At 47.4% G+C, this 26,285-nt stretch overlaps 1 protein-coding gene across 6 annotated transcripts in view; it reads right to left on the bottom strand.

Moving 5' to 3' along the window:
* The window catches only part of PPFIA4 (PTPRF interacting protein alpha 4), a 60,281-nt gene that overhangs the window by 24,771 nt on the left and 9,225 nt on the right, over positions 1–26,285 (bottom strand). For all 6 annotated transcript variants that reach the window (XR_012475655.1, XM_074222399.1, XM_074222398.1 and 3 more), the window contains exons 2-17: positions 19,915–20,546; positions 16,737–16,838; positions 16,445–16,609; positions 16,028–16,102; positions 15,772–15,861; positions 14,994–15,185; positions 14,683–14,829; positions 13,631–13,765; positions 7,959–8,042; positions 6,885–7,016; positions 6,606–6,668; positions 5,163–5,254; positions 3,713–3,833; positions 2,251–2,459; positions 1,139–1,379; positions 143–178 (exon numbers count right to left, since the gene is read on the bottom strand). Coding sequence is in view for 5 of the 6 variants with exons in the window: in XM_074222399.1 (XP_074078500.1) it covers positions 143–178; positions 1,139–1,379; positions 2,251–2,459; positions 3,713–3,833; positions 5,163–5,254; positions 6,606–6,668; positions 6,885–7,016; positions 7,959–8,042; positions 13,631–13,765; positions 14,683–14,829; positions 14,994–15,185; positions 15,772–15,861; positions 16,028–16,102; positions 16,445–16,609; positions 16,737–16,838; positions 19,915–20,148 (2,118 nt within the window). In the remaining variant the exon portion in view is untranslated. The remainder of the gene's footprint in view (positions 1–142; positions 179–1,138; positions 1,380–2,250; positions 2,460–3,712; positions 3,834–5,162; positions 5,255–6,605; positions 6,669–6,884; positions 7,017–7,958; positions 8,043–13,630; positions 13,766–14,682; positions 14,830–14,993; positions 15,186–15,771; positions 15,862–16,027; positions 16,103–16,444; positions 16,610–16,736; positions 16,839–19,914; positions 20,547–26,285) is intronic.

Here is a 26,285-nt window from a genome sequence, read left to right as displayed (position 1 = left end):
ATGATGTCAGGAAAAGTCTCGGTAGACTTTCACTGGCTACCCAGACTCTGTTCCCTATTTCCATAGTGGGGAATGAGGTGAAACAGGTTATCCCAGGCTTCTGAGAGGGACCCCTTGGCACCCTGGGATTGTGAGCACTCACCAGAAGCTTCCTCCTGTGCTTCCTCAAGTCACTCGGCTGCAAGAGAAAGAAGAAAAGTGGAACATACGAATTCCTCTCCAGATGCCCCCAAAGCTGGCAGCCAGGCCCATGCATGAGAGGGGACAAGGGGGTGAGGCAGCGTGGTCTGGAGAGGAGACTGGACTGAGTGTCAGAGGAGCTGGGCCTGAAGCTTAGCTTGACCATCTCACAATATGCAGACCTCAGAGGACAAGGCCTTTAGCCTCTCACTAGCACCCTCCATAGCGCAGAGGTTGGAAGAGAGGATCCCTAAGGGTCTTTTTTTTTTTTTAGGTTTTTGCAAGGCAAATGGGGTTAAGTGGCTTGCCCAAGGCCACACAGCTAGGTAATTATTAAGTGTCTGAGACCGGATTTGAACCCAGGTACTGCTGACTCCAGGGCCAGTGCTTTATCCACTACACCACCTAGCTGCCCCCCACTATGCCACCTAGTTGCCCCAACCTAAGGGTCTTTCTGAAAGACCTCAATTAATCCCCATAGGTCAAGTTCCCTCATGATCTTGGGATGTCCGAGAAGAGCCTGGCAGAGAAAAGATACTGTCAGGAGATGCAGAGCTTTGGTCTGAGGGTGGGAAGACCAAGTGAGAGGGAATCTGATGATATCCACAGCCAAGAGGGATCTCTTGAGAATGGCAGGGTGGCACTAGGCCAGACACAGCAACCAGTTTGGAGGGTAAGGCAAAGAAGAGAAGAAAACAGCTAATTCTCTGTCCCCAGCAACAGATTGCACAACATCTGTCCAATCCCCAAGAAACCCAAGTCAGTAGCCTGACCTGAGAGGCCTGGTGTCCAGGGTGGGAGTACTCTACTCCAGGAAGTATAAGGATCAGATTCTCCTGGGCCAAAGGCAACTTCAGCCCAAAGTTCCCCTAGACTCCCTCAATCAAATCACAAGCAGAGACTCGTGACATCCTGGGCTCCTGGGAAGATTCAAGGAGACCCAGGAAGCGGGTCTCACCAAGGTCATGACACCCATTCGGTCCAGGTCCTGGGCAGCGCTGCGGGAGGTGAGTTTGGGTGTGGAGCGGCCACTGAGGGGTGGAGAAGCGCTGGCCAGAGACAGGGCGGTCAGCGAGGTGGGGATTGAGCTGCGTTTGCGCAGTTGAGTGAGGTTCAGTGCTTCCATGCTGCCACTGGTTACCCGTGTCTCGATCTCTTCTGCCCGGAGCTCAGTTGATTCCTTCTCCTCCTGGATCATCCTGGTGGGTAAGAACACCAGACTTGGTGGTTAGGATCTTGAACTCAAAGGGGCCAAGGGTCTACACAGAGGACATCTGCATAGGGGCTCTGAGGAAAGCTCTGTATCACATCAAAAAAAGCCACCCAACTCTCCCTATCTTCATTCAGCAACTGCTAGTGAGAAAGGAGTTTCCTCAGATTGCCAGTCAGAGGTACCCCAAGTCTGCCCTGACTATACCCCAAACTTCACAAAAATAGCCTCCAGAGAGGTTCCCAACCCTGAAGTCTCTTACCCTAACTCACTAGTGGTCTAGGACAAGCTGCTTCAAGGTTCTCAGCCTCAGTTTCTTCATCCAGACTAGATGAAATGATTCTGAGGTTCCTTCCCACTTTAGATCCATAATCTTACATTCCTATGCACTGCCAGTAACTTGCCTCCCAGGGGGGTCAAAACAAACCTCCTGTTTAATGGGAATGTCTCTCCAATGCTCCTTAGTGCCCCATGAAGAAGATTCTGGAAGCTAACCAAGACAGGCAAGAAAGACCTCCCTTTCCCCATCCCCACCCCAGAACTGCTCTTTCCTTGTCCTTAATTCCTCCTACTCTGACAACCAGCCTAGCCAGAGAGGCCCTGGGGGTCTACAAATGAAGGTGTCTGGAGCTCTCAGCTCTTCACCAGGGCAGCACCTCGCCTGCCTCTGGGTGTCAGAACAAAATTCCTGAGCTCATTCCAAGGTCTTTATCCCCCAGATTATATGTAATTATATACTGTATTTGTAAAGCAGCACATAATTCACATTATTTCCAATTCTCAAATTCACAAGAACTATACCCCCTCCCCAACCACATCACTGCCCCCTTGTCCCTAAGCAAGCCAGCTTTAACTCAAACCTGATCTCCTCATTGATGGCGTCCAGCTGTTCTTGAAGCATCATGGCCAAGGTCTGAGCATCTGAATGGCCGCTGGGAGAGATGACACCCACGGAGCCCACCAGCCCCTCGGGCTCATCTTCATCCACATCTGAGATCTCAGGGTCACTATCAAAGGCGGGGGCGGCCGTGGAAGCCAGCACCCCGGAGAGTGGTGGTGGTGCCCAGTCCTTAATATGGTTTGGGGTGTGGAGGGAGAAAGGAATGACAATTATATACTTCGCTGAGGCAGCAGAACCCCATCCAGGTCCTTCCTCCTACTCCTCACTCTCTACCCCCCCCACACACACACATCCCTTGCCGTAGGAGAGGAGTATAGGTAGTTCTCATTTGTCCAAAGCTATTACAAATCACAGAATTCATAACTGGACCTTGGAAGGGTCTGAGGGTGGGAAGACCAAGTGAGAGAGAATCTGATGACATCCACAGCCAAGAGGGATCTCTCGAGAATGGCAAGGCAGCACTAGGCCAGACACAGCAACCAGTTTGGGGGGGTAAGGCAAAGAAGAGAAGAGAGCAGCTAATTCTCTGTCCCCAGCAACAGATCGAAATTGGATCTGTTTTCCCTGCCTCCAGTGGGACTGTAAGTGGATTATTAAAGCAAAGGAAAACATTATTCAAGCAAAAAAAAAAAAACAGCAGTGCTGTTGGGTATTCCCAAATGAGTTGGGGGCTCCCCAATTCCTTTTATTAATTCTTTCCCAGATATATAAATTGAAGAAGAGGCAGACATGGAAAAAAAAGAGAATCAAAGGGAAGAGGATAGGAGCAAGAGTCCAAGAACCACTGTCATAGTCCAAGACCCTGGTGTGGGGAAAGAGTTGTTGGCCTGGTCATCTCCAAGAATCTCCCTGCCCAGTACTTGTAACCTTTATTTAGTCTGAGTACTGTGGAGGTGGAGGGCAGAGGAAGTAGAGGAGAGGAAAAGAGGCATCCTTTGGGGAAGGCTATAGGAATAGAGGGGAGATGATGCAGGGATTCTAGGTGAAGAGGGAGCCTGCTGGCTCAGTTACTTCTCAGAAAACTCTAGATGCTATGTTAGGGCCTAGAGAACTCAACTTTTCTCTTTCCCTCTATAAATGGTAACCTCTTTCCTGATATCCCTGTCCATAACCTACAGAGATGTACACACACATACATACTCACTCACTCTGCCTGGCCACCTGCCAATCCTCCCCTCCTCTTCCCCACCTCAGGGAGCAGGGAGGCTCAGGGGGTCTAGGGGGCCCCACAGCTGTTAACACTGACAGACGGCCTTGAAACCCGTGGCTGCAGCTGTCAATGGTTGAGGGGAGGGCTGAAGGGTGAGGATTTGTACCACACGCCAGCCGCCGGCGTAACTGGAGCCAGGCACGCGGCGGGTTGGACCCCAAAGGTCCCCAGGGAGCTTCCCTGCCCCCCCCACTCTCTCCACACTCCTTACCTTGGTGGGCTCCTCTCGAAGGGCAGAAAACCTGCGGTGATGGCTGGGGGTAGGACCAGGGGGAGCGTGGGCTCCGGCACTCATAGAGAACCGAAGGTCCGCAGCACTGCCCATGTGGGACCTGAGGAGAGAGGGGAGAATGTCCCTTGAGTGCAGGAACCCCCAGATGATATGCCTTCTGGACCAGACAGAACTGTCAGAGAAGGATCCACTTATACCTCTCCCCACCCCCCCTTCCCTGGACACTCTCCCAGAGCTAGATTATCTCCTGGGCCTGTGGCAAAACATGGAGAGGCTTCAAGCCTGGAGACCTTAACAGAGGGTGGGCTAAGGAAACTTCTTTGGCCTGGAACTATCCTCTAAAGTCCCTGCTAACTCCTCAACTCCCCACTGGCCCTCACTACTCTCAAGCTCCTTAGGACCCTAAGGGGGATGCAAGAACCTATATTAAACTACCTAGAGTGACTTATGGCCGGGGTGGGGGTGGGGGGGTGGAGAAAGGTAGAAATTCCAGCTTATCTTTCCCCATAGTATCAACCTCCCAGGCCCAGAGGTTTAGGGGATGGGTCAGAGGAAAGACAGAAAAAAAGTGGCAAAAGCCTGTACCTTGGGTCATATCATATTAGTGCTCTTCCCACCCACACCCCATCAAAGGAAAAGAAGACCCTAGGAAATAGTGATTTGGATAGTGGGAGGGTCTTGGGAGATAGTGACAGAGGAAGCATGGCAAGAGCTCTGGAGAGCCTGGGGGCAAGAGACTGACCAGCCATTTCCTTTTTTGTATCATCTCCTTTTCAACCACCCTCAAGAGAATCTTGAGGCAAAAGTCACTTTCCTGGGGGTCAGTTTCCTTATCTGTAAAATGAGGGGCTTGACCAAGCTCTCTTCCATTCTGGGTCTATAGGAGTGATGCTGCTCTCTCTAACCCCAAGAATCTAGTGTTTTCAAAGCAGAGCACGGAAGTGGTGAAGATAGAATGAACTGACTGACTGGGCAGAAGAGCCAGGACCTAGTCCCAAATCTGCCCTGAAATACTGGAGGAGTGAAAAGAACATCAGACTGGGAGTCAAAAGACCTGGAGTTCTAGCCTCATTTCAGACATATTTCTAGCTGGATGACTTTGGACAAGTCACATGCCTAAAGCTCAATCTCCTCAGCTGTGACAAAGGGATAATCCACTTCAGGGCCTATTTCACAGGGCTGGAGGGAGGAGACAGGATTCTCTGGACCATCGAGGGCTATTGAAATGCCTTTTCTCTCTCCACCTCTGAGAACCTTGGTTACCTCATCTTGGGTAAGATGAAGCTCTTGTTGCTTTTATAGGTCAGAGGTTGTTGAAAGGGGATTATCCCAGGAACCATAAGATGGTCAACATCCAAGGAAGCATTTCCTTCTCTCAGGATGCTCCAGGGACCCTTCCAAGCACACCCAGACTCCTCAACTCTAGTACCTGGAATGGACGCCATCTGCAAATGGCCCCCCTCGACCCTTCAGCTGGTCCACCTCCAGGCGCAGCTTCTCAATCTCTTCTGAAAGGCGGCCCTGTGCCAGGCCAACCCAGGAAGGGTGGGGGTCACAGAGGGGATGGTGGGGGTCGGGTTGGGGCAAAGAAAGGGCAGCAGAGAGGGGAAAGTGGAGGTCAGGGAAGGGTAAAGAAGAACTCAGCACAGGCCACATCCCAGAAGTCCCAATCTAGGCCCACTCCTGACACCATATGATTAAAGGGTCAACCAGAGCATCAGCCAAGGGTCCTGGCAAAGGGCTGACCCAAGAGTATTAAGGCTAAGAGAGGGATCTGGTTAAGGAGGGAGCTAACAGAACTGCCCAACACACTTGCTTCTGTCACACACAGAGGAAACAGGGCTGGCCCAAAGGTTGAGGAATGAATCTGTCAGGAATCCAACCAAGAGACTACCCCTCCAGTGAGGGCATAAGCCCCGTGGACCTGCTAACATGGACTCAATGAGCCCTCCACAACAGACACAAAGCACTGTCTAGGGGCTTAGGGAGATAGTTTTGATAAGAAACGGTCTCTGCCCTCAGAGAGCTTACAGTCTACAGATCATTAGCAGACACGATATTACATAAGTACTCAGAAAGAGACAAAGTCCCATATGAGATCTGAAAGGGAAGGTTATTGCAGAAAGCAGCATGTTTTCTAATAGGAACTGTGAGGAACTGGAGGCAGATCTCCAAAAGAATCCCTGAGAATGCCTTTCAGGGAAGCTGCCTAGTCCCATCCAGCCACCCCTCCTGCTAGGATCAGAACCTTCATTGTCACACACTTGTCATTCACAGATATTGGAAATATTATGGGCTAGGGAAGAGCAGAAATTCAAGTCCAAATCTCCCTGGTATAGAGTCTCCAATAGCCAGGTCTGGCACAAGTCCCTTTGCCCTGTAGGCATACCTGCACCCACTGGTGTGCACATAATGAGATCAAATAATTCCTGCCATGCCAGTAAAACCTGCTGGGGTCCAAGTCCAGATGAACTTCTCAAGTAGAAAGATTGCTGGCTTTGGTCTCAAAAGATCTGGGGTCAAGCACCAGCCCAGGGAGATATGTGTGACCCTGAGTAAACCTTTCTTTCCTGTTTGGGCTTCACCTTCCTCATCCATAATATGAGGGAGGTTGAGAGAACTGATTTAAATGTTAGGATGTTGTAACTCTAAATAAGAACCTCAGAGAACATGTCTCACCAAAATTTGGGGGAAGGCCACATCAGTGAAATGCCACTTGCCCATCCCTCCTGAGTGGTCTCTAGTCTCTCCGCTGTCCACTATCACCAAACTAGTCTCACGCCCAGACAGACTTGTCAGTCCCCTGAGCCCTGGGCTAGCTCCAGTGGCTCTAGCAGGTCATTTTAGAAGGTGGGGATGGCTAGCAGGGTACCTTGTGATGGTGCTGCTCCTCAATCTGCCTCTGGGAGCTCTCCAGCTCCTGGATGAGTGTGTTCTAGGGAATGAGAGCCCCAGGGTGCCAAGAATCAGTCAAGAACACCGAATACTACACCCCTCTACACACACAGACACACACACACACACACACACACACACACACACACACCCATGCACGTCTACCCTGATCCACAGTGACCTGTTCCTCCCCATCATTCCCTACATATACACAGATGACCCCCCTTTCGACAGAAGCCCCAGCCCTCAACCACACCTTCTCCTCGAGAGCAGCCATCCGCTCCTTAAGGTGCAACTGTAGCCGTTCATTGGACTCACTCAGCAGCCGATCTACAGTGTCCGAGAGACGCTTATTGTGGTCTTCATTCATCTTTTCCCTTTGGCGAACCTGCCATGAGACAAGCCACATGGCAACAAAAACCCCTTGGGACTTTGGAGAGCACCTCAAAGAGCCTTAACTTAGCTTTTGTCCTCCCTCTCTTCTTCAATTCCTTCCAACAGCATTTCTGGAAATCTTTACAGGGGCTCCCCTCTATGGTCTTCCCTCACCTCCATACAGCTTCCTCAAGTCCCCTCATCAGGCTCACCTCTCTGTCTCTATCCTACTCCTTGCTCCCCGGTTCCAACCACTGATCTTAGTACCAGGCTCCATTCCACTGCCCTCAGTTTCCTCAATCTCCCCCCTTCCCATCCCTCAGATCCCACCTTTTCCCTTTGATGGGCTGTCTTGCCCTATTATCAAATAATCTTTTTTGAGGGCAGGGAATATATTAGTATCCCAAGTGGTAGCACAATCATGAATGCTCTATCCACCCATCCATCCATATGTCCAACCATCTGTCCATCCGTCCATCCACCTGTCTGTCCATCCATCCATATGTACACCCATTCAGTCATGTCATCCATTCATTCATTCATTCATCCATCCATCTATATCATCTATCTCCATCTGTCCGTCCACCCATTCAACCATCCATCCATCCATTTATTCATCCATGTATCTTATTTCTCCAAGAACCACACCATCTGTTCCAACATTTCGTGCACTCCCTCCATAGATACCTCTCTGTGGCATCTGGACGTGTCCTCTGAACTCCTGCCCCAACATCTGGCTATACCCTTTACTCCCTACCACCACACCCATAACTACAACCCCAGACTTCCCACTCTATTCTACTCCCAAAGAATTACTTTGTGGTGTGTGTGTGTGTGTTTGTGTAGAGGGGTGCAGTATCCAGGGTTCTTGACTCTGATTCTTGTCCCTCCTGATACCACCCCTGCCCAATTCCACTGAAACAGGGGCCCTTCCAGGGTCTTTCACTGTACTCACCCTTGCCAACTCCTGGTTCTTCTCTTCTAGCTGGGCCTCCAGTTGCCGAAGGTGCTCCTCAATGTTGCCATGTCGTTCTTCAGCCTGGGGATGTCAATACTGCACTTGACCATCATGCTCCCTTCCTCACTTCTCCTCTTCTTCCCCATTCTCCCCACCCATCTCCCCTCCACAGCCCAACAGAGCTGGCACCAGATGTCAGCATGAGGATCAGACCAGGTTTTTCCATTACCTGGCAATTCTTCTGGTTGATGCTGTTAGAATTGGGATTCAAAGAGCTATATGCCCATTCCGCTATTTTCATTTAAACTAGCCCAGGAAAACAGGACTTGCCTTTGCCTTTCTTGAAAAAGAAAAATCCTCAAAGAGGCTCTATATCACTTTGGCCCAAATATTGTAATTTATAATTCTCACCATCAAGCAGCTTTCTAAAGCCTTGTCTAAGTCCCTTCCACCATCATCTTGGCCTGTGGCCAGCTGCCCTGGTCTACAGAATATCCTAGAGACTCTAGCAAGAGCCTCCCAAGATGCCAGTCTCTCTTTTTCCCAGGACAAGGAGCCTAGGATGCCATCAGATACATAACTTGCCAGTTGTTGTTCCTAGATTTCTTCATGTTGCAGGAGAAATGTGGAGTGGAAGACCTAGGCTCTGGTCCCAGTCCTATTACTTAAACCAATGTAGACTCTCTAGATTTCATTTTTATTATCTATAAAATAACAGAGATGGAGCAGATGACATCTAAGTTCCCTTCAAAATCTGAAACTTTCAGTTTCTGAGCCCATCCTCAAAGCACCAAATCAAAGTCTTTCCAGGGAAGAGAAAACCCTTCCAATTCCCAAACCATGTTCCAATCCCACCCTGGGCTACTGGATAAGAACCTGAGGTCTGCAGAAGCCAAGAACGCACACAGATACAGCTTTGGAAACTTCTCTGCAAGGGGATAACCAAGGAGAGAACAAAATTGAACCCAGGGTCAATATTGCCAGGTTCTCATCCAAAAATGGTAGAATGAACCAAGCTTCCACTTTAAGAGGCATTCAGTGATGGTACTGGAAGGAAGTTACAATTGATTTCCTTAAGGAATGATCAGGTAGCTATCCCTAAGCTCCCTTTAAGTCATGTATTTTTTTTAGGTTTTTTTTTTTCTTTTTCAAGGCAATGGGGTTAAGTGGCTTGCCCAAGGCCACACAGCTAGGTCATTATTAAGTGTCTGAGGCCACACTTGAACTCAGGTACTCCTGACTCCAGGGCCGGTGCTCTATCCACTGCGCCACCTAGCTGCCCCTAAGTCATGTATTTTTCATCCATGAATTTGCCTAAACCTTACTTGAAATTATTTTCCATATTGGTCAAAATATAAACTGTTCTTTTTTCTCCCAAATCTGACTTGTCTAAAACTTGCATGCAGAATTGTCACCATAATTTCTATGACATAGATGGATTATTTTTCTTCCTTTCAAAGTAATTTTATCTTAAAAGTTGTAATTCATAATTAGAACTCTATGCCATATTTCCATTCTGCACCATTACCCCTTGTGGGGAATATGCTCCATGAAGTTCATTGTCTATTTAGTTGTTTAGATCAAGGATCTTACTGGTGTGAGTTTTTCCCTCCAGGGCAGATCATAGCCCTTTTACACTTAATCATTCTGTACTGATCTCACCTACATCTTCTCATGGATGGTCCAGTCAATGCAAAAGTTCAATAATATTGTGGCAAGGGGGAAGAGGAGAAGGGGATGTCATTGTAGTAACTGGACCATTCATTTGTTGTTTCATGTTCTCACTACATGATCAGTCTACCTGCTTTTCTGGTCAAATATGCCCTGAACAATTTTTTCTGTGCCATTTTTTATGCAGGAATTGCTGATAGTAAAGGGATGCAGTCCGTAAATTCCTAGCATGCATCTAGCTTGGTACTGCCCTTTGGGTTAGTCATTATTTTTGTTTTTCTGAGATTCTAATTCCATAAGTTATAGCTGCACAGTAGAAGAGATGGATTTTTGTGGCAGTAAGAAGCTTAGAGTCATTCAAAGTTTCACATAATTTCCTAAATATGCCCCCATGTTCTCCTCCTACATGATTCTGGTTCCAGTTCTGCATTATCTATTTAAATGATGTGCATGGTGTCTTAAAAGTTTTGCTGCAATTTTGAACTCTAATAACTTTATATCACCTTTAGTTTAACGCTTACTGCATTGAGCCTTTGGGGACATTCTATATTTACACAGACAGAAAGATAAATGGACTAATTCAATGGCTACCCTTCCTAGCTGCACTTCTGAATTGTGAATTTATTTTGTTTTGGGATGGACAGTTAGACTAATTTTTTCTATAAAACTCTGTATTTACCTGAGCAGGCACATGTGCACAAGGAGCATTCAGAGGACTTCAACCCTTAGAGAAAGTCCTTCTTTAGTTTGGACTCTGCAATACCATAGCACATCACAAGATCCAGGCAAATATTTTAGGTGAGCATAGGTCTCCAGATGTTCTGTCCCATTTGATGTAAATAATTCAACAGAATTCAAGTTTTCTCCTTAACTATTGCAGAATATCATGTTATCTTAATATACATATGGAAGGCACTGCTTGACGAAAGATTTTTTAAAAAGTTTTGTTATGTTGAATCAAATGATTTTTAACAATCAGCAAATGGGATCTTGGATTTTCTACATCAATGAGATCACTATATGACTGTAAAGATTGAAGTCATAAAAATGACTGCAAAAGTCTGGCTATTCCCTTCTTGATACATGCATAGACCACACCTAAAAAGATATTATGGAAATAAGAAAGAAGGCATGTTCTTCTCAGTTGAACTTTTCCATTCTTTCATAATAATAATAGCTAATGTTTATATAGTACTTTAGGGCTTACAAAATATTTTATACACATTATCTCATTTGATCTTCAAAATATTATTTGCATTATTTTTATCATCCCCATCTTACAAATGAGGAAATTGAGGCTGAAAAAAGTTGTAACTTGAGGACCATACTATCAGTTGGTGTCTGAGAAAGGATAGGAACTCAGATCTTTCTGATTCCAGAATAGCATACTAGTTATGAATATCTTGACAACTGATCCCTGAACAATTCTTTTTCCAGAAAGATTTCTTTCATATTGGTCCAAAGGGCAACATAGTTTTGTTGAGAAGGTGTTGACCTGCTCTGGAAGAAGACAGCTCCCCACCTGGAAGTTCACTAGACAAATGGAATCACCATTCCTAAAATTGGGTAGTTTCAACTACTCCTCCAAATTTCTAAAGGACCATTGCTTCTCCCTCCCATAATGTAATAGGTTCTGGGGAGAATCAGAGTTCACTGCAGCAGCTAGCACTAATAAATAAAGAACCCCAAAGTCCCACAGAAACATTCCATTTCAAGTCTGCTTGTGTCTTTGTTCTGATTTAGGCAGGCTATGAATTGGGATGACCTGGTTTAGAGGATCTCACCCCAAGTTTTCTTGGGAGTTGTTTTCTCCTTTACCTCTTTTAACACTTTGGTGAGTACACTTGGGTTGGGATCTTCCTCCAGAATTTTGGATGCTGTTTGTATGCTAAACCAGTGCTTCCCATGTGTGACCACTGGGCGAGGATGTGTTTGGTGGCTGGAGCAGTTTCTGTAATTTCCTAGCATTTTGTGGTTGCACCTATTTTGAAACAATTTCACTCCTCTAAAATTGGTGAGAGAATCAATTTCTTTCCTTTGGTCCATTTACCCTTTTTTGGCATTGACAGTATCTAACCAGGTTGGACAACTCTCCTCTCATCTTGTTGCTTTCATCTAATGTGATGCTAACTTTGGCCTTTGCTCCATCCACCTGAATGCACCACTGATTACTGAAATGATTACCTGAAATGCTTACTACTGTCAACATTAACTGTTTCCTATCATTTTTATGATGTGTCATTCAGTACTCAGCACTTTCAATTCACTTGTTGAAAAAAAATCATGAATGATATCCTAACATGAGGCTGCATAAACTGTGGAAGGATGTGGCCTTTCCCAATTCTTGTGTTTTTTAATCCTCCCCATGGACACTTTTGCAGGGAGATCACTAACTATTATGGTATATATGGGTATATACATACATGTGGGCATATACACATGTCAGTGGAAGTCAAAGGATGCTGTAAGTTTCTTTAGAGAATTTCTCTATTCCTTGACCTTTTACAAGAGATGCTGACACATAAACCACAATTATCTTTGTGGCATCTTACTGACTGGCATTCACCTTGTCCAATGGTAAACAAGGTGATCAAGATGATTCTCCTCATTACCTCTGAGTATGTTATGAATCCAACTTTGCCATGTCCTTTATTTGTCTCTCCAGGGAGAATCACTGAGCTGATCTTCCACTTTGCTTGTGGTTTTCTCCAGTTTTATGTAGATCAGTGGTTCTCAAAGCCCCTGAAGGTATCTAGTACCCTTTCAAAAGATCTGTGGGGCCAATACTATTTTTCATCATGATGCTAAGATGTTTTAATGTCTAATACAGTATATGTATATAGATATATACATATATATATATATATATATATATATATATATATAAAGCTATCATAAACAAAAGCTTTTTAGGGCCCTTGATAATTACTAAGAGTATAAAGGGGTCCTGTCACCCCACAAATGGGAGAACCACTGGACTGTTGAATTGTGGGTGTGGTTCAGCTCCTAGACTGGTAATGAATTACTATGCTGGGTAGGACAAAAGATCACATGTCTAAGAACTATAAGCTTTGTAGCACACTCTACTCTTTTGCCATTCCAATAGTCACTGAAGAAACAAAAATCAGTCTCGCAGGACTAAGGGGTCTCTGTTTTTGCCAGTTTCACAAATCTCCACAAACCAAAAAATCCCCGCTATGACCTGATGCCTATCCTAGTGACAAACTTTTCCAAACTTGTCATTTTACTTGCCCTAAAACTCCCTCCTTTAAGCTTCTGGGGTGCTTCCCAACCCAGGACTCTTTATCCTGGAATTATTCTGGAATATCCTGGAACATAATATTCACTCTACACCTGTCTGTGTCTTGTAATACAATAAGTGTTCAAGAAATGTGGCAATAAAAATAAATCAATTGATCGTATCTTCCCTCCTCCCCATCCCTTCTTTGTCAGAATCTTTCTTGATCATAGGTCTTAACCTGGGGTCTAAGGATAGATTTCAGGGAATCTGAGAATTACTTTGCTAACTATATTTCAATATAATTGTTCTCTTTTGTAATCCTTTATAATGTATTTCATTTTATGCTCCTAAATACATTATCCACAGGCTTCACTACATTGCCAAAAGGATCCAATATATAAAAAAAAAATGTTAAGAACTCTCAAACTAGATGGGAAAGTCCTCTTCTTTTTGACTGGTCCTCATAGAGAAGGCACTGCCATCCAATAACCATAGTACCTTGTAGCTGATAGCAGGGCATACGCACCCATGTTAGCTCATTATTCTCCCAGTGTTAGAATAACCCCACCTGACAGATGGGCTAACAGGCCCAGTGATAAAGCTGCTTGCCAGACTCCCACCTCCTGGTCCAGGGCTCTTTCCACCACCCCACACTTTCTGCCATCTGCCTTGCTCCATGGGAGAGTGAGAAGTTGTAAAGAGTAGAGGGGGAAGGGGGAAGGGGAAAGGTCTAGAGCCTTGCCATTTGGACACTTGCCTTGGTGAGGGCAGCAATCCTCTGAGCCAGCTCAGCCTCAACCTCGGGTAGGGTCTCAGCCTTGCGCATTGTCTGCTGCAGTTTCTGCTCAGCTAGCTCCAAGAGCTCCTGGAGGTGCCGGGCCTTCTCCTCACACTACGAAGAGATTGAATGCAAGAAAAGGATGTGAAAATTAGACCAGGCTCTCTTCCTTGGCTCCTGAGAGCAGTGGGTCAGGGACAGAAGGGTCTTGTCACAGACTGCAACAGCCTCAAGTTTCCCACTCCAAGCTAGCAACTAACATCCCAAACTTTGGGGATAAAATAATACATTTCTTATGAAGCCTAGACATAGGAATTATGTAACTATAGATAATACATGGGTACAACTTTTATCCTCTGCCTATTGATCCCTTGCTAATTCGTGAATGGGGCAGGGCATAATGAGGCCATGTTGTTGTGATTCAGTTATTTTTCAGTAGCATCTGACTCTTCATGGCCCCATTTGGGTCTTTCTTGGCAAAAAAGACATTAAGGTGATTTGCCATTTCCTTCTCCAGATCATTTTACAGACGAAGAAACTGAGGAAAACAAGGTTAAGTGACTTGCCAAGGTCACTCAGCTAATAAACGTCAGAGGCTGGATTTGAACTCAGGAAGATGGATGGGTCTTTCTGATCCCAAGCCCCAGCTCTGTCCCCTGAGGCCACTAGCTGACAGGTAGCAACTGTCATTAGTTATTCCCCTGGATTCATTTTGGAAAGAGAGGCTCTTTGAAAGGCTCAGGAGACAGAGAAAGACGGGGCCTTTCTCTCAGCAGAGTTGGATGAGACTAGTTGATATGTGGTTTGAGTCTAGAATGGGAAAGAGGAGTAATATTGAGCCTGGGAGGCAGCCATGGCCCAGGGGAGAGAAAGTATGGGGGACACCAAGCCACATAAGTGAGGTGGAAGAAGCAGACATCCCTGGAGATACTACTGTCCTCACTACCTGTACCGCGAAACCCAAAAAGCCAAAACTACAGCCCATGCACCTCTCCTCCATCCACACTCCCTAGCCTGCCTGGGCCACACACCTGGCGATGCAAGGATTCTTTGTTGGCCAGTTCATTCTCCAGCTTGTCATTGAGATCATGGATGGATGTGGCTTCACGCTGGGCTGCCAAGTAGCGCTTCTCCAGCGTGGTGATCCTTTCTTCCATGTCATCCTTCTGGGCCAAAGCCTGGCCACAAAGAGAATCATCAGCACGGAGCCCCACTCTGACACCGAGAGTCATCCCAAGGCTAGCCCCTGACCCCCAGCACAGGGCCTGACTGATCTAAGCTATCCCTAGGACTCTGTCTTCTCTCTCCCCCTAAACCCAGGGGGTGAGTAGCATCCTCTTACCTCTCGGAGGTCCCGCTGGTGTCTGTTGCTCAGCTCCTCGGACTTGATGAGGTCCCTCCGGGCAGTACTCAAATCCTCCTCCAGCTCAGCCACCGTGCCAGCCAGGGCCACCAGGCGCTCACGAGCCTGATTCAGCTCAAAGGTCTGCTTCTCCAGGCGCTCCTGCAGCTCCCCCGCCCGGCCTGCTTCATCCTCCAGGGGCACCGAGACATCGGTCAGTCTCTGAGCATCCCAGGCCCAGCAAGCACCCTCCCTTGGGGTTCCCTCCCATGCTTGCCCTTCATCCTAAGAAAATGGGTGAAGGTCTCAGGTCTCCATGTCTCAGGAGCCCACTCTGGACAATGAGAACTCAGCCCTGGTCCTAAGTTAACCAGCCTCATAGAGGACAGCCATTTCTAAATACATGCCAGCCTTGGGGAGAAGTGGGCCATGGAAGTGGGAACTAAGACCCAAAAAGGGAAGGGCAAAAGAAGGGGCCTTCCTGAGCTGGTAGAGCAGAGAATCAGAGGGCATGACACTGTAATTAGGCTCAACTCAACCTATTTTTATTAAGTTAATAGTCTTTGCCCAACACTGTGGAAGGCAGTGTAATTGGGTCAAAGGAAATGGAAAGGGGAAAAAGGTAAGGAGAGGGGTCTACAGTGAAGGCAAGAGCTTCAAATGTCAATCAAACTGGTCCCACCCTCACCTCCATCATGGAAATTGGGCATCAATGAATTAAGTGTTGAGATAAAGGAGCACATAGCCTCTACTCCCTGAAGGTCTCCCAAAGACCCACCTTCCATAAGAGTCTTGGTCCCAACTCCAGGGCCCCATCTTCTCCTGAAGCTCCATCTCGGGGTCCTGCTCCCTGCTGTAGAATAGATACCTGCAGGGGAGGGTCAGGGGGACAGGACGTAAACAGTGCTGCTCTGGAGAAGAGGACTCTGCCCTTCTCAGGAGATGCTAATTAAGGCAATGGAGACATTGGCAGAACAAAGAGGCAGACCCTGCTTACCAGGCTCCTGGGAGGAGAAGTGAGATAGGGAGCTTACCTGCTGGTGGGCACCTGCCAGCTGCTCCTCCAAGGTGCTCACGCGTTCCAGAGCCGCCCGTAGCCTCTCCCGAACCTAGCCAGGGAAGAGGGAAGGAGGAAAAAGGAATCATATTGCCTTCCTCAGACTGAAGGAATGAGTCTACGAATGTGAGGCCAGAGAAGAGGAAGGAGAGGAGGTTCTGCCAATGGGTGAGACACTTAGCACAGGAGGGTCCTGGGGCAAGGAGGATGATAGGCAGGTTTCAGCTCTGAACCACAAGGCAGCACCTTTGGCAAGACTCACAAGGTAAAGGTGACAAGAGCACCTGGGCTGGGGGCAAATTGGGAAGACAAGGCTGCTGACCACTGAGCTGTACCATGGTAACCTGTCTGGTGAGGGATGTGGAGCCAGGCCAGACAAGGGACCCCTATTCACCTTCTCGTCCAAGGCCTTGTGATGCTCAAATAGAGACTTAAGGGCCTTGAGCACTTCCACCTCACTGGAGACGCCAGAGGGGGACTGAGCCTGGCGCTTCACCACTGTCATCCGAAGGGATCGCTCGTGACGGGACACTAGGCACTCCAGATGCTCCAGCAGCAGCTGGAGAGGAAAGGGGAGGAGTCATTCGTCTGCTGTCAGATGCCATCCAGAACAAGAGGGTCCTGGCATGGGCCTGCCCCAACAGCCCCTGCCACCATGGTCACAGGTACCCATCCTTCCCACTCACCCTTGTGTTATTCCGTTCAGCTTTCAGCTCAGAGATCTCCTCCTCCCGTTCTAGAAGCTGCTCCCGACAAACACTCAGCTCCCGGGTTAATGTGGCGAACTCCTGAAAGCCCCCCAAGACCCCCATGAGCCTGGGGACCCTGCCCCTGCAGAGGGGCTTCTGGGTCACCCTGACTGACTCCGGCACCCAAACCCCCCATGTTCCATCTTCAACTGCGAGGTGGCCTCACCAGGAGCTGCTCCCAGAGGTCTTGTGAGAGTATCAGAGGATGTGGAAGAGGCCTTATTCCCTCATGTCCCAGAGGAGGAAACTGAAGCACGGGAATTTCAGTGACTCGGCCCAAGTCACAAATTCAGGAGGCAGAGCCTCATGTGGGGGTGGGGGGAGGTCATATGGACAAAAGCCATCAAGCTCCACACTCACCTGGAGGGAGCCTTCTCCCTTCTCTGAACCTCAGTTTCCCCAACTAGCCAATGGAGATACTCATTTCAGTTATGAGCAGCAGAAGAGCACAGAACCAACTGGGACAGGCCCCGAGCTTCTCTGGAGTCAGAGGGTCTCAATAAGAAGCTCCTTGTCCAATCCCACCCCCAACCCGAACGTCTCTGGCTTCACAAACCCAGATAACAACCATTCAGACCTGAACCATTCCAGCCAAGTTCACCTTCCACCCCAAATCCTGCCCAAAACACTTGAGATTGCAGACTTAGACCTGGGAAGAACCTCAAAGGTCACTAAATCCAAGCCCCTCATTTAAGGAACAAAGCAAACTCAGACCTAGAGAATTTAAGTGACTTGCCCAAAGTTTCACAAGTAGGAACCACTGAAGTGGGGTTTGAAACCCAGGTCCTCTGATGCAGTTGAGGATTCTGTTGAGATCTCTACTATATCTCACATTGCCTCTGCTCTAGATCTTTGTTCCCCTTACCAAGAAAACAGTGCCTTTCTTTGGCTTCCTTGCATTTTTGCAGAAAGCGGGGGGGGGGGGAAGAGAACTAGGGATACAGAGCACTACATATATCATCAGGCTTTTTCTATTTATTGATTAGTTGTTTTTTTACTTTTTGCAAGGCAATAGGGTTAAGTGACTTGCCCAAGGCCACACAGCTAGGTAATTAGTGTCTGACGCCAGATTTGAACTCAGGTCCTCCTGAATCCAGGGCCAGTGCTCTATCCACTGTGCCACCTGGCTGCCCCCTGTTGATTAGTTTTTAACAGAGGGTTTTTCTTTTTTTTATTCTTTGTTATAAAGAATTGATCTTTGGCAAGATGAAGAAAGGGATATATTTAGAAATGCAAGTGAATATGAAAAGATAGTAACAATATTTTATTTAAATATGGAAAAAACAAAATAAAATGCTCCAGGTAGGTGAGTGGGGACGCAGAGTTGGTAGGAGAAGAGCTCTAGCCAAGAAACTCTGCCTGACCAAGGGTCTAGCTTCATGTTATTTTCTGCCTCCAATCAACCTCACTGCTCTGGAGAATGTATTTCAAAAGCCTTAAAGGTCTATATAAATTCAAATTGTTGGTATTATCTGTTGAACTCCACTACTACCTTTAAAAGTCAGCTCAAATATCACCTCTTCCATATTAGCCTCTCCTCCTGTCAGTGATGACCTTTTCTTCTGCAGACCTCATAACATACTATTTTGCATCTCTCAGATGCACTTATCATGTATTGTCCTGTAGGAGACCCAAGTCTGGGTTTGGTGACAGGAAAACCCAAGTTCAAATCCTGTGTTAAATACTTACTAGCTGGGCAAATCACTTAACCTCTCTAGGTCTCAGTCTACTTACTTATAAATTGGGTTTAATACTAGTTCTATAATAGTTATCCCAGAGTTGTTGCAAAGAGAAAAATGAGATCTTTGTAAAGTGCTTTACAAATCTAATTTACTCTATGAACACTAGCAATGAATATTAGTTTTGCTGTAATGACCAATGCTGGCACCTCTGCTTAACTAGACTGGCAGCTCCACGAGGACAGGGTCCAGGTCGTCTCTAATCCCTAGTTCAGAGGGCAGTGTTTTGTGCTCTGCACACACTAAGAAGGCCTCCTGAAGTGCTGGCAGCCTTCAGGCCTCAAGCCTGGCAACAATCACTTCTCCCCAGGCCTGACTTTCTGGGAACCTGCCTCCTCTCACCTCCGGCCCTCAAGGAGAGGGACCACATGCCATCTCACCCAAAGTGGGAATTCCCACATCTGACTCCCAAACCCCAGCCAAGCAGAGGTGGGGGTCTTCTGAGAAGCTGCATTCCATGTGGGGTTCCAGCCCAGGAGAGTCCCCACAGGAGGTTCTGGCCCCAAGTTCCCAGACCATGCATGCACCTTCTTCCCAAATTCATCAGCTCTCCTCCCAGCCCTAGGGGCTTAGTCTCAGTGACCAGTGGACTCTGATAACTAATTGTGAAGATTAATTCCACTCTAGATTGGGGAAGGGAAAGCTGGTGGGGAGGGGGGGCCAGCAAAGAGGACACCCTGGCACACCAGATGGACACATACAGGTCACAGAGTGACCATTCCTGTCACCCAGGGTTTGATGGCTCCCCACCCCATCCCTCTGACACTCCACAGGCAAGAGCCCGATGACCAAGGATTCCCACCCACACCATCTCCAGCTTAGGGGAGTCACAGATCATTGGGCTAACTGGCAAATCTCTTCACAGCCTGGGGTGCCACCTGCTGTCAGGATGGGCTCACTGCATCTATCAGGGTTGGGTCTAGGGTCTCCAAGGATTCTCTCCCCTAACCCTCATGGGGGAAGACTCCAATCTTTCATTTTTTGGGACTTATAAAGGACGGACTCACAAAGATTGGAAGAGATGAAGGAAAGGGACAAAAGGAGGGTAGAAGGAAGTTTAATCAATTTTAAGGCATATGAATTTGAGTTAGTGAGAATAAGATGATCACTGACCTAGAGCTGGAAGTTACCAGGTCCCACAGTTTCATTTTACAAATGAAGAAACTGAGGCTTAGAAAGGGGAGATACTTTGACTAGTCACCCAGGTGGTAAGTGCCACCCCTAGATCTGAACCCAGGCCTTAGAGCTGGGGTGGCAAGGAGGAACAAACCTGCTCCCCAAGGCCTTGGGCATAGGTAGAGGTAGGGGGCGGACCAGGAAGGGGTATGGACTACCCACCTCTGCCCAAGCTGCAAGAGGGTCAATGGGAAGCTTACCTGGGGAAGGGCAGAGTTGAGATGGCGCTGAAGTTGGTCCCGTTCATGCAAAGCATCTTGGAGTCGGCTCTGTGTGGCCACCAAGGTTTCCTGACTCTCACGCAAGGATTCCAACAGTTTCTCTCGCTCATCTAGCATGTTCACCATCAGCTGCTCAAAGTTGGCATCAGCATCAGCACCATGGGGGGGACCCAGGGGGTCCCCCTCATTGATGGTAGGCATTACTTCACACATGGTTGGGGTAGTCAGGGATCCCTAGGGGTGGGGAATGGGTTCACAGGGTTGGCACCTCCAGATCGACCCAGTTCACAGGCCTTCGAGTGGGCAGTGCCAGGCAGAGGGGTATGCAGGCAGGGGGTTCTCCCATGCTGAGGCCATCAATGGCTCTTGCTCTGTGTGGAGGCCTCTGAAGGGTAGTGCCAAAATGCCTGAAGGGACTTCACAGGGCTGAAGCCTGGCCCTCTGAGTCCCCAGGCGAATGGGCAGCTGCTGAGCAGGGCCATGATGAGCAAAGATGCCAGGGCTGGAGAGGATGCCTTCTTCTCACACCAGGCACTGGAGACTGGCAGAATCCCAGCTGAGCCTAGGGATGCCCATCATTTCCAGAGGAGAGTGCATTGAATGAACCAGACCTGTGGGAGAAGAAGGAGATGTAAGGAAGAAGGGGGACTGTCTAGAAGTCACAAAGCCTGGGAAGACAAAAGGAGACAAAGACTTGGGGCCCAGGAATGGGGTGGAGGCTGTGGGGAAAGAGAGGAGGAAGGGAGAGGTCAAGGTCTGCCCCTTCTCCAGGACCGCTCTCTGGAGAAATCCAGAGGCCAGCCCACTGCTGCAGCCCGCCCGCCTGCTCCCCCCATCCCAGCAGCTGTTAGAAGGGCAGCCGCAGCGGTTTCCCCACCCACGTGGCTTGCTGGCCAAATATAGAAATGACTCAGTCAGCGGCAGAGGAACGGCAGCCGACCGGCTGCCCGGAGCCTGCTGTCCAGAGCCCTTGTTAGGGTTGAGGAGTGAGAGGAAGGGAGAAGGTGGCATCTTCCCACAACCCCTTCACCCCCAGCCAAACACCCCCCCCAAAGTGCTAGCACTGAAAGACTAAAGGGCTCTGGTGACTCAACAGTCACACCCAGGTATGGGCAGTGCCAGCAGCTAGGGCCACAAAAAGCAGCACCCAAAGAGGAGTGCTGGAGGGGCAAAGGATGGGGACTGGGACAGGCACAGAGCCCTGACCTGCCAGGATGTCCTTAATCTCATTAGCTGGCTCTGGTCCAAGCTAATTTATGCTTGGAAATTGCCAAGACATGCAGCGTCTTGGCCCAGGGGGCAGTAGGCTACAGATGCCAGTGCCCCTCCTCCTTTCTCTAGGACTGGGAAGGGACTGAGCAAAGGCGAACAGGTGGGATTGATAGTGGGGATAGAGACCCCTCCCCTGATGAGGGAGGGTACTTCCTAAGGCAGAGTGGAGGGGGACCATCCTGTTCTCAGCTTGTGCTCAGGCTGGCGGGTGGCTAGTACCTGGGCAGTGCCAATGAGGGCCCCTTGGTCTTTAGCAGACTACCTGGGTGGACCTTGCAGGACCTGCTTAAGAGCTCCCTAGGCCCAGACCCTACAAAGCCAGGATCCCATGGGAGCATTTTGCATGATTCCTCTCACCCCACAGAGTTGGGAGCTGCCCCAGGGCAGGGTCGGGAGGACAGCAGACAGCCAAGGTCTGGGGCTAGAAGAGAGGGGCCAGGGTCTCCTTGGGCAGCATCAGTCATGCTATCTGTCCACTTGGGATCGATTTTAGAATTTAGAGATGGAAGGAAGTGTAGAGCCACAAAGAAGGGAAATGACTTGTGCCCCAGGCTCCCAAAGGCAGTAAAGAGCAGAGGCAGAATCCAGGGTTCTTTCCTCTCTCCCAAGATGTCTCCTCTGCCTATCCCATCATACATGTGGATATGTTTGTATGATATTTTTAAAGCACACACATATTTGCAGGAAAATAAAGGAGAGATAATCCTAGGCAGCCAGCCCTCTTTAGATCCTGAGAAGATACATTGTGATAGATGGAAAGGGACAACAGAGTCTTGAACAAGAGAAAAAAGACAAAAGAGGGACACACACACACACACACACGGACACAGACACATACGCACAGACACACAGACATACAAACATATACAGACACAGAGAGACAGACACAGACACATGCACACAGACACATATGCACAGAGACACACAGACATATACAGACACAGAGAGAGACAGACACAGACACATAATACACATACACACACACACACACGACAGGGAAAGAGACACATAAATAAAATGATAGGACTCAGAGTCCTTTGAGTAAGGGATCTTTGGGACAGCCTAGCCCATACCTCTTCCTTGATAGATGAAGGCCAGAAAAGGGCAGTGACTTGCCCAAAGCAAAAGAGAGCTTTGTGTCACACAAGGATGCCCACTCTATGAGAGATGGATCTGGCAAAGGCTTGAGAGAGATCATTCTGGCTGCCCTGGAAAGACAGCTCCAGCACAGGTGAGCCCTAGGTTGCTCCCCACCAAGGATGTCCTGCCCCTGTCTGGACGTCTAGGCTAACAAGGCAGTCAGATGGGTATCTCCACAAGCCCTCCTCCTCCCTCTCCATAGCTCAACAGCAGCAAAGAGGAAGGATGACCTGGAGGAGGGCTGTGTCCTCACTCCAGCCCTGCCACTTTGAACAAAGAGCCTGGGGGAGGCTAGAGCTGCCGTCTCGCAAACCCAGACAATAGCAGCTCCCACAACCCTTCATCTTACACTCCTAAAACTGTCAGGGTGGGAGCTGTAACACCGACAAGCCCACCATACTCCCTGATGAAATGATGACTTTTAGTTAGAGCTGGACACATATACTCCCAATGAAAAGGTGTGATTAAAACAGATGAGTTTGGCTCTAAAGAAGAGTTATGATACAGAAGGAAATGAAAGTAATAACACCAAAAATCACAGCTATTGGGGGCAAGAACTCACTATTTGACAAAAACAGCTGGAAAAAATGGAAAGTAGTCTGGCAGAAACTATGAACAGACCAACATCTCATACTGCTTGCTAAGATAAACTCAAAATCAGTACATGATTTAGACATGAAGGGCAGCATCATAAACAAAGTGGGAAAGCATGGGGAAAAAAACCTGTTATATCTACGGATAGGGGAAGAATTCACAAACAATGTATCAAGAAGAAATATAAATGAAACGTTCACAGGTGGTAATTAATTACATGAAAATAAAAAGGGTTTGTACAAACAAAACTAAAATTAGAAAAGAAGCAAGGAATGGGGAGGGAAATCAATCTAGCAAGTTTCCCTGATAAAGGTCTCATTTCTAAGATCTATAAAGAACTCAAATTTGTAAGAATAAGAGTCATACTTCAATTGATATAAATGGTCAAGGAATATGAAGAAGCAGTTTTCAGAGTAAACAGAGTTTTGAGTGTACTTCCTCTTTTTTTTGCCAAAGTGGAAGACTATGGGAGTGAAACACTTCATATGATAATTGCTATGTTGGTAAGTTTTTCTAAACAGCTTTCCCTTTCTTATTAAAGGGATGATTCTCTAGGTAGAATAAGGGATATATGGAAAATCAAAAATGAAGTTAAAAATACATCAATAATTTTTAAAAGAAATAAGGCACTATGGAAATGTAGGTAAGCACTAATTCTTCTAAGGGATTCTCTGCCTGCCCCAGTTCTGCTCCCCCATCAAGGTGGGGAAAAGATGAGGATTTTGAGATCTGGACAGCTGTGCCAACAAAGTCCATTGGAAAAGGTAGGGAGATTGGCTTGGAGGACTCCCTGTCAGTGGTACAAAAACCAGCCTAAGTGTAGAAGTCATTATCAGGAAAGGATAATTTTTTTTTTGGCCCCAGCAAGTCATATCACTATCCACAGAGGAAGAAAGTATTTGTAATCTATGTTTGGAGAAAGGAAAGCCCACAAAGATGAACTCCCAGATTCATGTTCTCAAAGGCAAAGACTAATCATGGAACAAATATCTGATGTTCCTCTGAAGAAAGAAGAAATAACTCACTGGGTAGAGGAAAAGGCAACCACTCAGAAACCAAGCTTCTCACACTGAGGCATTAACCTCCCAGGACACCACTCCACCCTCTAAAACATTTCTGGCCATGGGAAACTGGCTGTTGGTCCTGGGGACCTTTACTCCAGTGCCCTCACTATCCTAATATTTATTCAACTTCCAGGGCCCACAAAGCATTGTCCAGACAATAGGGAAAGTAGGACTACTCAGAATCACATAGCTAGGAGGAATTTCAGAAATCAACCAGTACCTCAATCAAGAATTCCCTCCATCTGACATGCCTAACAAATGGTCATCTAACAGATATATAGAGAGAGTTTTAAAGCTAGAAAGGACCCAAGAGGTCAGTGAATCTAGCTCTTTTGTTTTGATGATAATAATGGTTATCTTTATATAGTATTTTAAGATTTGCAAAGCACTTTACAATCATTATCTTACTTAATCCTCACAAGAATGCAGGAAGTAGATATAGTTATCGCTATCTTACATGTGAGGAAACTGAGGCAGGCAGCCGTTAAGTGTATGAGGTTGGATTTGAACTCAGGACTTCTGGATGTTAGGATTAGCCTCTCTCCACTGAACCACAGCTGCTGCCACACTGCCTCTCACTTTACTTGAAGATGGGGAACCTGCTAATTCCTTAGACAGAGTTTCACTTTGAGACTACAGATCCAATTGTTCTTATCTTATATCTTATCTTATATCATGCTTAAATCTTCCTCTCCAATTTCTCTCCCACTCCCCTAGGTCTGTCTCTGGGACCAAATGGACCCTACTTCTGATTCTACTTCCACATGCTGGTTCAGACAGCCCCCTTTTCCCCTGCTTCCTTTTTCTAGACTCTTCTTTTATAGTTCTTTCAGCTGCTTCTTGTCCAGTTTGGTCTCCAGATCCCTCCCTGGCTTGGTAACCCTGCTCTTTCCTGGCCAGGTCAGTTCTGGAGGAGGACAAGGGAACAATCACATACAAAACAGACAAGAATCTATCTCCCCTTCCTTCAGCCCTCTCCCATCCAAGGGGAGCAGAGGCAGTTCCCCCGAGGCCACATCAGGGTGCTGGCTCTGGCATTGGCTTTAAATAGCACAATTATCAGCTCAGCCTCACAGAAACCTCCCCAACTCCAGTGTGGTTTCTAAGTAACACTTACAGGTCCCTAATTCAGGGGTGAAAGCTGCCAGATCCTTAAAGCAGGCAATTTGCAATGGGCTTTGCCTGTGAGGAGTGTGGGTAGACTGTGAAACCAAGGACGGGAAACAGTGAGACAGAAACACAGGGTGGGGAAGGTTGGCAGGAGGGGAGGGAAGAAATCAAGCTCTTTACTCAGGACAAGAGGCCAAAGCTGAGGCATCTCTCCTGCCTTCCAAAAGTAATTGCTCTCTTCTCCTGTCAAATGAGTGGGAAGATGACCATGGCCACAGTCATTATTAGCCACAAAGGGTCAGGCTTCCAGATGGTTAGGTAGACCCCCCCCATCACAATAACGTGGAGTATCCATATTTTTCTGCCAAGCCCCTGAATAGCCACAGGCAGAGGACAATGCCTGTTTAATTAAAAAATTCTGCCCTCTACCACCACCTCCAAGAAATCATCCTTCTACAAGTTGGTATGAGGAGCCCAAGAAAATTTTGGCCCCATCCTCTGGCAACTTATCCTTCAAGCGCAGGAAGAAGCCAACGTGGAGCAGTCCTGACAAGCCTCTCTTCTTCCCATCTAGAATCTGTTCAAGATGAAGATTAGAAGAATGCTCATCTCCTACTCCTACCAAAGCCCTGAAGAAGGTCAGAGATCATCCAGACACACAACAAGAGATCCGTTCCCTAGACTGATCCATCTCTGACATGTTGAGGGAGACTTGACACAGATGGAGTTTGGGTGACTTAGAGTCTGAGGCTGGATTTGAACTTGGAACTTCTGGCCTCCTTTGAGGAGACAGCAATGTGCCTGTTTCCCAAGGTCATTGTGAGCATCAAAGGAACCACAGATATGAAGGTGCTCTGAAAAATGTGAAACCTTGTACCGATGAATAGTCAATCATTAAACAGACATTGTACTATTGTATCCCAGGTACCATCCTAAGTACTGGGGAAATCCCCCCCCAAAAGAAAAGCAAGCAAAAGACAGTTCCTACTCTCAATGAACCCATAGCCTAATAGGGAGACAAAATGCAAAGAATTACATAAAAAGACATATATGGGAAAAATCAGAAATAATCAATAGAGGGAAGGTACTGACATTAAAGGGATTAGGAAAGGTTTCCTATAGAAGATGAAATTTTAGTTGGAACTTGAAAGAATCCAGGAAAGCCAGACA

Source organism: Macrotis lagotis, chromosome 2 (genome assembly GCF_037893015.1).
Source record: "Macrotis lagotis isolate mMagLag1 chromosome 2, bilby.v1.9.chrom.fasta, whole genome shotgun sequence".
Taxonomy (NCBI): Eukaryota; Metazoa; Chordata; class Mammalia; order Peramelemorphia; family Peramelidae; genus Macrotis; species Macrotis lagotis.
Note: the sequence above shows the minus strand (reverse complement) of the source record. Positions and strands in the feature narration are given on the sequence as shown.